The following is a 13,198-nucleotide window of genomic DNA, read 5'->3' on the forward strand; positions in this document are numbered from 1 at the left end:
CAAGGACTCAACTGTTCTAGGCACAGTGGTTAATTTGCATATGAGTACAGATTTATTTACTCATAAATGTATACAGTATTTACTCTATTAGTAGCACATATGCAGTGTAAAACCGAGGTATGAACACGGTCAAAGTAAGTCGCATTTTAATGAATCAGTATACAAGGAAAGCAATTCTATTTATTTAAAGTGTACTTCAAAGCGAGCAAATAAGTTATTGTAAATTTTTAAATGGATGTGTTGTAAATACACAAATTTTTACTGTTTTATTTCATTTTTAATTCAATACGAGGCAAACTTGTGTATTCCGCGCAAAAGATTCTAAAATACGAGTGTGTACGGCCCTTTAACTAGACTGTTATGTCACAATGTAGACATCTATTATTCCTAGTAGTATTGTACCAAAACAAGACATTTTTCCCAATTTTAATAGGATTGATATTCAAATAAGAACAGTCAACTAAAATAGACATAAATATACCAGTAACAATTTTTAATTCTTAAATTGAGAGACTTATAATCTAATAATAGTGTCAAACAAATGACATCGAACATCAATTCAACCCCCCCTCCCCTCCCTTTGCTGAGTTAGATACATACAGATAAGCTCATATTGGAAGCAGGATGGAAATGCAGGGCAGATAATTTTAACAAATTTGTACCATGCATTATCTCTTTATCTTATTGTAAATAGTCGCATCTTTCCATAGCTAAGGGCGAACAATGTCCATTGTTTTGAATTTAATGGATATTACAGAATACTAACAGTTTAAAGGGCAGTAGTCATCGCGCTGCGTCCTCCTCGATATGGGACTCATAGTGACGTATACAACGCATGTAAAATACTTTGTTTATTTACCTGAAATTCAAACACGCGCTGCACGATGACCACCGCGCTTTAATATCACAAGTTTTTATAAATTATTATTTATTTCAATGTTAACATTATAAAATGTTCAAGATATTGCCAAACTGCAAATAATTGTGTGTACCATCATATAGCACGTCTACGCAAACAATAGCGGGGTCTATGTTCGGCAAGGACAGAGAACAACTTAGTATTTGACTGATAGCTTAATTAAAGCTGGCTTATATCTAGCTTAGCCCTTGCTTTCAAAATTGCCACATGTTCAAATTGTCTACATTAATCTACCTAAATACGTCTTGTATAAGTCACACAGGTGAATAAGTCGAAAATATTAATGACAATCCCAGCAGAAAACCAGCTTAGGAGTTAAGTTACGTAAAAAATGTACTGTCAATATTAAATTCATATATATTTTAATGATCCAGGACACAATAAAATGCCATTTTTGTGTGCTTCTGCTAGAGCAAATATGGTAATCATGTTTTAAGGCACAGAAAGATGAACGTGCCATTATCAATATATATTTCCAGTAATGCATCACAACACAATTGACTTTATGCAATACAATATAACTCTTCTATTGAAATTGTATCTTTAATTCTATTATGTGAAAAGTGTTAAGTGATTCGCATGAATGATATTCCAGCTTGTTATATTTCACTGACAGTGGCTAAGGTACATTATATCATCCTAGAGTTTTATCAGGGTCGTAGCATTTTTTTCGAAACTTTTGATCAAATTGTGTAAATAAACAATGTTGAACTTAAAATTATAATTTGAATTATATTTGGGAAAGTATGAATAAATTATGCAGTTTTTATTCAGGAAAAAGGTAACAATAAAAAATTGACTTTTTCAGCTAAAGATAGTTTTCATTATATGGGAAATACAGCTGTATAAATTTAAAATAACAAAAATTCATTACCAAAGTATGCATGTTCAGCATTGCCCCCCCTTTCCCCTTTACATTAAAGACAATACACACAATAACAAGCAATAGACGTTTTTTGTTCATTTCGATATCCCCTCATTATGCACAATATCGAACATAAAAAGAGGACAAACAAATGCCATATCTGGGTAGTGGCATCCAAACACCATGTGGGATTTGATAAATGCACTTGGTACTTGGAAGGTATTTCCACATTTAATAATATGCTAAATGTTATGATGATAATTTTTATGATATGGTCTCCAAAGTGAAGGATAGTCATCTTAATACTGAGCTACCTCGGTCTTTCAAAGCAATATGCCCAGTAAACAGAAAATCCGGGGAGTCGTCACCTGCGCATTCGTCAGATGCAAATAGCATGTCATTGCTTACTAACAAGTGTCTACCCATGAGCCTTTCCATTTTTAGCGTGTCGTTTGGGACTCAATTTCCATGCGTGCGCAGGTGACGACCCTCTCGCTTTAATACTGACCAATGATTACATATCATTATGTTTAATTATGAACTCGCAAAGTTGTTCCAGATGTATATAACTAAAGTATAATTTTGTAAAAACACTGAAAACTTCTAGTATATATGTATGTTGGTTACTTATATATATATTATATATAAACTTATATATATATTATATATATAATTATAGGTGCTACAACGTATACTTTTGTACAAATTTTATTAATTTACGATAATCTAGTTTGGTTATCAACATTGAAAAATATTTGTTTATTTGTCTATACTGCATTTTAAATTTTTTTAACATAATAATGCAATATGCAATATTAAGAATTGCAAATGATGATAGATTTCTCCCACCATGCCATTCATTGGATAATCAGATGCATAAATGTGAGCAACTGTGTAAGTCACACTAACAACTGTCCAATCCTCTTGGAACCCATTAATTCTTCATTTGAATTCATTATTAGCATAATAATATTGGGCAATATGTGTACAGTCGTAAGCTTGATGTTACTTCATTATTTTGGCACATTTTATATCACTTAATGGCATGCAACACGGGAAACTTATACCAGCGTTGTTCTGATTCATAAAAGCGACCTTAGAAGTGACAACCCGTAAAGTGGCTTTAGAAACAACAATGTAAAAAGCTGTCTCAGAAACAATAACACATAAAGCAGCATTATAAACAATAGAATCTCCTGATTGTATTGTAAACAATCTTCTGAAGGCCATTTCGAATCTCAAATCTGAAAGTTATGACATTTCCATACTATAGTAATCAAAACCTAGCATTTATAGCATCGTTCATCAACTAAGTAATTTAAGTATTTAATAAAGTAATAATCTTGTACTGTTTCAAATTTTAGATGCACTAAACACAGCTTAAAAACCAATGTTTGCTTGGACACAGCACCGAAAATTAAATAGTCATAGTATAAATTAAAAATGAAGGGATCTAATGACTATACAAGAGACTCAAGTCTGGTGTCCCCTCAGACCAATCTTAATGGAAAATGCACCACATTGAATATTGATTCTGAGATGCGGCCCATTTTTGATCGCTGAGCAATCCGTGCATGCAATGCGTGGAATTAGGTGACTTCGATGCCAGTCTAAGATGGTGAAAACTAAATCACATATAAATCTACGGGAATGCTTGGTGCTAAAGATATAATATAATATTATTCATATTTTTAAATAGCCCTAAAAAATACACCCCTTAATTTAATGTTCAACATTATGCAGGTTACAGGGCCAATGATTATTGTTTAGCCATTTACATGCCTTGATATGCCTAATATAGATTACATAATATGGAATCAAAACTTAATACGCAATTCACTGTAACATGTATAATAATATAGAATCAAATTACAACAAATTTCGCCAAAATTTTGACAAACCCCAGTAACATTTTATTAAACTACAGCTCTTATATAGCCAGTCAAAATATCAGATAGAATTCAATGTTATTAAGATTAATGTAGATAAATACTGTACTAAGATTCCAAATTTAATATATATTATTAAATAATAATACTTAATTACAAATATTCAACATTTCTAATCAATAGTACCATCTTTAATAACAAATTTAGTACTACTCCTTATGTTCAAACTTTTGAGACGTATTGCAATGAGTTTTCCTGATGGTTTCTATTCCATACCAAAAGAATAAATAATCATTTTTAATTAGGTTTTACATATATTATGTTAATTATTGATAGTAAACATTTTTGTATAGTGACTGTATGAAAATATTATATCAAATTTCACCTGAAAATTATGCAAAGATACAAAAAATATGTTTTTCAAAACACTCCATTTTTTTGCTGGTTAAGTTAATAGGTTGACAATAGGGCAAAATAAACTAAACACAACTCAAGTGTGTTTAAATATAGAATTTATTTTTAATGACGAACTCAACTCAAATAAATGGACACACACTAACATGAATAGGGTGAAAACTGTAATACAATATCGGATACCAGATCAAACGATTCATTCAAAGCGCAGGGAACTAAAGAATCAATAAGTGTGTTTAGAGAATTACATCAAGGATACATTTCACTTTAAACATTATTGATGTTTAATTTTTTTTTATTTTTTTTGCGGTTGAACTTTATGACGCTATAGCTGTTTGGGAATACGGTTTTCCAGCTGATAGAGGGAAGGGGGAGGTTCTCATGTTCCATCTGAATAAAATGAAATTGACATTCTATTCTGGAAGTGGGAGTCATCAATTTTGGTCATGGCTTGTCAGCAGTGAAATATTTACATATTTTTGTGGAGAAATCAGACAGTCATAAATCTACAAAAAAAATGAGTGAAAAACAGAATCAGAAAAAAAAAAAGCTGGCAGTTTTTAAGTTGAGTCTGTCATGTTTATGTTTACAGTGTAAACATGCTAGCATGACACAAATGCAGCACAAGAGTACCAGTGGCTGTTAAATACACATCAATGCAACATTCTAGGAATGCTATGAGTATCTCTCAACAATGCTTGTCAAACTATGTAATATTTATTCATTTTTTTTAATAATTAAATTTTAAAAGTTAATTAAAAAAGTGACTATTCATATTGGAATGTCTTTTTTTTTTCTTTCTTTTTTTCAATTTGTGGTAGCTATTAATGGAGTATCGAATTATGCAATATAGCGTTGCCCATGAGCGAATTTCGAATTACTTTCCCCTGGTTAGTCACGTGTTCTAATAGATTAATATGACAGCCCGGTTTACCGTCTCTAGTACACCGCACTCCGAGGTAAAGAAAAAAAAGAGACGATTAAAAACCACCGTGTGACCGATTGGCGTCATTATAACATTTGTCTAGGAGACATGCTCGCAGCTGCTAAATATGTGTGTAATTTTACTATGAACACGGGGAAAAAACTATTTAAATTCCAGCGTCTGTGCCTGTGTATGGGTGACGTGCATCTGTATCGGTGGCGACAGATACGCACTGCACTGTCGACAAGGCGTCAACCGCCGCGAATAACGACGCGTGCCAAGCTCGTCGCCGATGTTCTGGTGAACGACTGGAGAACGACGGATGGATTTTTTTTAAGATGTCAGTTTAAACTACTTGTATTTCCAATATCGGCAAATTGTCAAGCAATTATACATGGAATATATGAGACATGTTTCGGGAAACACTGTGTATAGACTGCGCACGACAGAAGTAGGCGTGACCGACTTTGACGTGCATCATCGCCGCCACAGGAAAAATATTCGCTGGGTTTCGTGTTTTTATTAGCATAAACAAATACGTATAATTATTATGATTGTCTTTACAGCACGAGTGTCACGTAGCTATGCGTCTCTTCGTCGACCGCGGAAAACGAAACTCGTAGTAGCGCGTTCAAATGTTCACCACGTGCAATCAGCTGTTCGAGTCTCCCCAATAATTGTTTTGGAACTAATATGTTCGATGCACACATATATTATAAAGGGGAATTGAAATCGGTTAGGTGATCGCATGTGACATATCTATTAGACTAGTTTTGACTTTGGACAGACAGAAGTAATAATATACTATAATCCAGTCAAAACAAGCATACACCATGGGGATCATCCATGCTAGGTTCGTAAATTTAATCAGAGAGGACGTACGTGAGAAGTGTTCCTGATACATCAACAAATAATACTGTATTCCCCTAATTAGTGAGCATAAACAATGTATTGTTTTGTCTGGATATTTATAAAGTACGGTAATATTGACAGTAACTGTCCGGTCGCTTGTGTTGTTGTGTGTAATTTTAGTGGTGAAGAATCATTCAACGGGTGAACTATTTTTAGGACTCAACGCGCGGTTAATACGGTCCTGAGGTTTCGCTGAAAAAACGCATAGCGCCCTTTTTCATGCAAAACTTCATCCATCCTGACAATGACAACACTGAATATTATAAACCTACTTACGGGTTCCATCGAAACGAGTGGCTATGGTATCCAAAAAAGTATTCTGCGGTGCTAACAGTCCCTTCCTTGCTGGCATTTTTGTATCGGTGATAGTTTAAATGGGTACCGTCACAGCGAGCAACGCGAACCGTCTACATAGTGGCCAACCTGTTTGCCCGTGGAGTGGCTGAATCGTAACGAGTCGATGGCTCAGAGCCGAGCATTCTCAACGCGATCATTTTCCGATTCAAGTTCAATGGATGAAATCGCGTTCAGAGGTCCAACCACAGAGAGACTACACGTGCATTCCGGCAAATATCGGCGATTCTAATAGTCAGAAATCCAAACAACAAGATCAAACAGCGAGGCAACAGCGCTCTGAGGCTTGATAATTCTCGGCGCGTGTGTGAAACTGGTGTTTTCACTGCTCTATTGCATATTGCCGCACATCACAGCGTATGCGAGGATCGTTTCATTTTTTAATAGGGGTGAGATAATATTATGACGAAACAATAGCATTAGAGTACGATTCATTCCGCCAGGAATTCATCTCTTTCAAAAGTAAAACTACTGAACTGTAACGTCAATTCTCAATAATACCGGTGAGCTTAAATTGCTGCCTCTAAATTTCTTCATTCACTGGAGTAACACCGTTTTTCGTCACATGTCATTATCCCACCCCTCAAAATCAAAATGGTATCAACAAGGCTTCCCTTTCAAAATACCTGCTTATGTGATGGGACCCTCTAACTCTTTCGTTATTTGATCTTTGCGTCCATCTTCAATTCAACAACAGACCGACACCTCTTTTAATTTCTAAGCGCTTTGTCACTGTTAGATTGTTTCGTCCTACCGAGTTTTAAGTACCAACAATCGGTGCTCGTTAAGTGATAATAGGCTGAATTAGTCATATTTGTTTGATTATCAGTGATCAAAGCGTTGGCGGAAGGGGTGAGGGAGGCCCATACAGACAAGCTTTTTTTTCACAGGCTGAAAAAACGAACTATTATCAGTAAAAAGACAACGGCGGCGTTCATCTGAACCCACTCATTGTAAATAGCGCGTATGTGTTAGTGAAGTAAAAATGTGCTTTAAATGACAAACAAAACTTTAAATTTAAAATAAATTCATGATAACATTTTCTTCACCACCTTTTCCCAGTCGTTTCTTGCTGAAAATAATAATCTCAAATTACTTGGCTATTATTGATGGAAAAAATGGGGTCCAGGAGTGATGAAACGACAATAATTTGTTTGTTAATAGTTCGTTGTTGATCCCCGGGTGATCCATAGTAAATGTTTACGTTGCAAATAAAGCACCGTTTAATCACAACTGTATATGGGACCTGACTTCAAACACTGCAATTCATTTGTGCGATAGTTTGGCGACAGCCGGTCAACAGAATAGTCCTGTCTCTCCTTTTAAGAAAAAAAAAACAGAATATCGTGTTTTATGGCAGTAATGATCATTGTTTTCTATTTGAAACTGTGCACACGAAACGAAGACGTTATGGTCCACTGCGTGAATTGAATTCGAAGAGAAAGATAACCAATTCGTTACTATATTAGCAATTTAATTCTCTCAGGTGTGTTACGTCTCGATTCACAAAATGACTTGTAACTTGGATTAAAACTGCCCCGATTTTGAAAATGTCATGTGACGTTTTTTTACAATCAGGTCTACTCAAGAATGATTTATATCAAATCATCATAATACTATACTTTCTATAAAAAACTGCAAATGAACAAATATCCATCGAATATACACGTGCTCGGCAAAATGTGACGCTATGACTTGGCGTTCTTATAGTAACAGACTGCGAGTAAAGTAGCCTATTGTGGTGCCGATGGGATGGCGTCCGTCACTGAACGATGGTTAAAAAAGAGCTAATATAGTTAGTGAAGGGGAGTACATTTTTTGTAAACTTTTGTTAAAAGGGATCATTTTTCGCTGTCTGAAATGTGGACGGGGTCTGATTTACAGACGACACGTGGCCTCTATCATCTTTCCAGAGCAGTACACTTCCGGGCTACACGTTTTGAAAAGCAGGATGTAAGTTAGTTTATTCATGTTCACCATTTGGGCAAGTCAGTCAAAATAAAATCGCGTGAAAAACTATTTTTTCCTATAAATTGTAGTTTATGAAGATTGTAGAGTACAGAAAATAATGCATTGCCAGTGAGTCCAACTACAACTGCAAAATACGGCGAGCACACCCGACCAGAATGATGGGTATAGGTGGTGGTGAATTGTACAAGCAGACTTCGAGTTCTTTATTAAAACCTACGTTTCGACAATTATACTAGCTTTCTCTGCTTTCTTTGCATTGTTGACATTTGACAAAAATGAGCATCGATCGAACTGCCTTCACCATTCCCCATCATAATGCACACTTTGCAATTTTAATGATTCAGAATTTTAAAAATTTTGGAGGAAATGAAATACTCCACAGCCTGAGTGCGATTCGCAAAATCCCTTCTCCATTTGCCGTTGCATTCTATACGTATGCAAGATAATCGAACCAATGAATACGGATTGACATACAACTTTTCCCGAGGCTGCGGTTCTAACATTTTGAAGTGGGCTTATACACTCGAGTCAAGAGTCGAGTTGTTTTATTTGTTCGCCGGGACATCGGTGCTAGAAGCTTGTGAAATATGTATTGATGACATTCAACTTCCTTTCAATAACCCAAGTTTAATACTGAATGGTGAAACTGTATAGACCCTTATTCTGTTTTCATGACTCAAAAAATAACGGCACGCCTCTTGTGTGGGGTTTCAACAGAAATACTCCGCCCCGTTGACCCGCAATTCGCTCCAACTGCCTGTCTTTATGAAAAACGCTATAAATAATCGTCGTACTAACAAAGGGTCATTGTTGTCGACAATTCTCAAGTGATGGGTATGTCTTCTGGACCACGAATGACCGAACGTATAATTTACAACCACCATCCATTTATTTACTATCTGTGTTGACTTCTACAATGCGCATGATAGCAACGTCAAAGGCACAGTGAAGGATAAAACCATCAAAATACCTGAAAAGTAGTACCCTTGACATTTACGAGGCATGTATTGTTGTTTACGAATTAAAAAACAACAACATGTGATATCGAACTAATTTTCCTGCGCGAAGTAGGTCAAGCAATTACTATTCATAAAAAAAACGTCGATTTGTGAGTAGTGCACAATTGGGTGTTATGTTCAAAATGTCTCTTATAATATGAAATAATAATATAATAATTTCTTATTTATTTTATACCGAATAATTTGGTTATTTACTAGTATGTGTTTTAAAGCTATACTAACGATACGGTATATGATTAATAAATACAACTTTTGTACGGTGCTTTTTGGTTTGGGTGCATTGTTGAGAAATGTATTACTATTTACATAGAATTAAATAAAGTATTAATATAGATTAATATCGACATAGCTTCAAAATTAATTGTTCAAAAGTGGCCATGGAAAATTTAAAACAAATGGTACGATAGATGTGTGGGTCTAATTTGTCACGTGGTATTCTCCCGAATTACCATAACGGTAAGGAGACAACTAATTCCATCCCCACCCCCACCCCCCCCCCCAAAAAAAATTACTAGTGGAATTAACATTACAAGATGATTACATTTACATAAACAATGTTCCGTGATTCTAATTACAATTCCGAAATTCGAAACTTCAAGTTGCCGCAAACCAAGCCGTCCCATTCTAAACGCCCGTGCATTAGTGATTGTTTAGGCTTCGGTGCACAGTAAAACACATTCAATGTATGTAGTGCCGGGTCCGAGGTGTAACGTTACACAAACATGTGATTATTTGAAAATACAAAACATTTGTATTTATTGTCCAGAAGCCTGTGTTGTGAATACTTCAACGATTGAATGCAATCAAACACTTAGTAAAGGCGCCCGATTGTATTGAACAATACCTAACTCTTATATCGGACTCTCCAGAACGCCAGCGGCAAATATGGTGTGAACGTCGAATTGACCCCGTATATGTGCTTTGTCACGATGTATGGCTCGCATGTGATTCCTTGTTAAACTCATGCTTTCACTGAATTGCAAGCCTTGTATTAAAAAAAGTGTTTAAGCCTAGTACAAGGCGACCACAATATCAAAGTTGTCTGTCTCTCGTGTTGTTATTGTTTGTATTGTTTTCTTCAAGAGGCGTGTGGATAAATTGTACATTTATTAGGCATTTCAGCGTAGACCCTCTGTACATTTGACATTTCGAACGTCGTTACCTTCTCAGAGGCGGCAGCACAAAATTTCGCATGAGGGGCGAGATCCGAAATCTAGACCATCTGAAACGCTATTTCCTGCAATTTGAGGGTCAAGGTTTGTTGACACAAAGGGTTTCAGCTTGATTTTTTTGGGTGAAGTTTGAAGTTGTTTTTCTCGGGATTTAGCTCGCTAAACCGTACGTAACTCTGGTGACAACTATTTTCTTGAGGTCGAATGAGGACAAAACTGTGGGCAGTATTCACCTGAAATACACGACGACAAATAGTTTGCTTTACGAGAGTATCCAACAAGTTCTCGGGAATACCTTCTCCAGTGACGTCATATTGTCCTCGTCGGTTCTACCTGAAGAAAATGGCTGCCACCGGAGTTACGTATGGCTCGGATTACTAAATCCCGGGAAAAGTACATCAAACTAATGGTTTTTGTCATGATTTTGGTTTGGGTGAGAATTTAATAAGTATATTATCGATTGGCGTTAGCTTCGACGGTAGTTGCGAGAAAATATTCTGCTTTTATCGAGTTCAAGTTGTATTTGCGACTGACTCGGATGCCATTTAACATAAGTCTATGGGAGGTACCATAGCTCTTATGTGTCGATAAAAATGCTAATATCAGAAAGTAACAAATTAAATGAAATAAAATACACCAGAAAAGACTAAAATACGATCACAATCACTGATACATAAGAAGAGCTATGGAATGAGAGTACCCCCCCCCGTGTATCATCAAGTCCCTCCACATACTGTGGGGTATGTTATTATAATGACCCAGTCGGTGCGTCGCATCGTGTTCGATATCATCGGTTCCATGTGACGCATACAGCGCTTACACAATATAAAGCTTAAAAAAGAAAAAAAATATATATTATACATTATACGTCTCTAAAAAAAACTCTATTGGACTGAAGCTTAAAAAACATTTTGTATAAAAAAATATATGTATTTTATACAACATACAACGATCTGTGATTTTTTTATTTAATAACCATGCTAAACATTTGGAATATATTCAATTACAATGAAATAGTAAAATAAGCCCGAGTTTTATTGAAAGGTTAAAAAGAAACATTTTGTAGCAAATTTCTAAAAAAAATATATTATAGATATAAGAATACTTGTTTCTGTAATTTTATTCAAAAACCATGCTAAACACTCTGAATGTATGCAATTACAATAAGATATTAATATAAGTCTCTGAGCTTTATTGAAAGGTTAGAAAAGAAACATTTTGTATCAAGTTTCACATTTTCATGAATTACAATTTGAGTGTAATATCAGAGTTAATTGCATCCTGATCCTTATAGTATTGTGTCACAAATAGACGGTACTCGCAAAAACCGGGTGTCCCAAACTTTGAATCACGTGATAATACGAGGTTATTACGAGGCTACCTCAAAGTATGCAGGACATGTAAGAATGTAAGACAGTACAGCGGCAGTATCGAAGGTATAGAGTCCGATGGTGATTGGTGCACCAAATATGATACCCATTCGTGTCAGTGTCGCGCAGCATCGTGTTCGATACTGGTCCCCACGTGACGTACGCAACTCCGTATAAAACACGCGTAAAATTCGAACACGCTTCACGCGACGACGATGGTGTTTTGACATTAGGTCTGACATAATTATTTCAAAACACTCAGCGAGCCAAATGATTGTTGGTTATCTGTAGCCCTGTTGTATGTCACTTAAATGGCATTTATTTTACAAACATCCGATTGAAATAAAACTTCGATACTCAAATATAAGCAATAAATCAACTTGTCTTTTATTGCGGACTGATATGTTGGTCGTTCCCACAACCATGGAAGTTTAACTTCCATATCACAACACAAGATATCACGCCCTGCCCCCCTCCCACCTTATGCATAATTTCGTGCCTCCGCCTCTGTGTATAATGAAATGTTACAAGCTGTATAGCTAAAATGTTAGTGAATCTATATAGCGAACAAAAAAGTTCCAATATTATATGGAATCAAATATATAAATGTACTTTTAAATTATCTGTGGTATTTCCGTAGCTTATGAATGAACCAATCGTCTGACTCTTATATAAACCCGTCTGGATCATAAAGAAAGAGGTTGTAGCGACTTCTCAAGATGACACACTTTCCTCGTGGCGAAGAAACTAATCAACAGTATATTGACGCTAAGCGACAAAGCGGCTTTCGCTGGTAGCATTTTCTTGGATTCAAGCATACCATTACTATGCCAGTGGTTCGCCAAACATATCTTTTCATGATTACAATTATATTCCATGCGTTCTTCCATCATCAAAATACTCAAAAAAATTTCCACTGTAGGAATTAATGTAAGACGTAATAAAATTGCGTGTTCGCTGTCAGAAAAGTAGATTTGGATCGTACTTAATTTCAGATACCATTTGGAATAAAATACACGGTGATCTGACACAAATAGGACTCAAGCTATATTAAGCAATTTAATCACACGCTTGATGAACTTACTCGTTAATTATTGCAATATATTCCTAAGTATGGGTTTATTTTATTAACAGGGTTACCTCAATTGCATGTACACACTTGTGTCGGCGGCGTACATTTTGCAACAGTAAACGTAATCCATGTTTCCGACTATATTCCAGGGCTATGTAGCCATCTTCCTAACAGAATGGCATTATGGCAATATAATGCACTACCATGACGTCACCCAGGCCCAGTCGAACACACGCACTTGCCGACCCGAAAGAAAATTTACCTTAAGTCGCTACCGTTACTATATGATTCTCGGTCATTGGTTTTTATTCGAAAC

The 13,198-nt window shown here is 35.7% G+C and overlaps 1 protein-coding gene across 4 annotated transcripts in view; it reads right to left on the reverse strand.

Annotated features, from left to right (window-relative positions):
* The window catches only part of LOC100367766 (voltage-gated delayed rectifier potassium channel KCNH8-like), an 89,311-nt gene extending 82,681 nt beyond the window's left edge, over positions 1 to 6,630 (reverse strand). For all 4 annotated transcript variants that reach the window (XM_078009156.2, XM_085496148.1, XM_085496147.1 and 1 more), the window contains exon 1: positions 6,201 to 6,630. In XM_078009156.2, coding sequence (XP_077865282.1) covers positions 6,201 to 6,276 — 76 coding nt within the window. In that variant the 5' untranslated portion in view covers positions 6,277 to 6,630. The remainder of the gene's footprint in view (positions 1 to 6,200) is intronic.
* Positions 6,631 to 13,198: the final 6,568 nt, after the last annotated feature.

This window comes from Saccoglossus kowalevskii, chromosome 22, assembly GCF_978046115.1.
Source record: "Saccoglossus kowalevskii chromosome 22, keSacKowa6.1, whole genome shotgun sequence".
NCBI classification, from domain to species: Eukaryota; Metazoa; Hemichordata; class Enteropneusta; family Harrimaniidae; genus Saccoglossus; species Saccoglossus kowalevskii.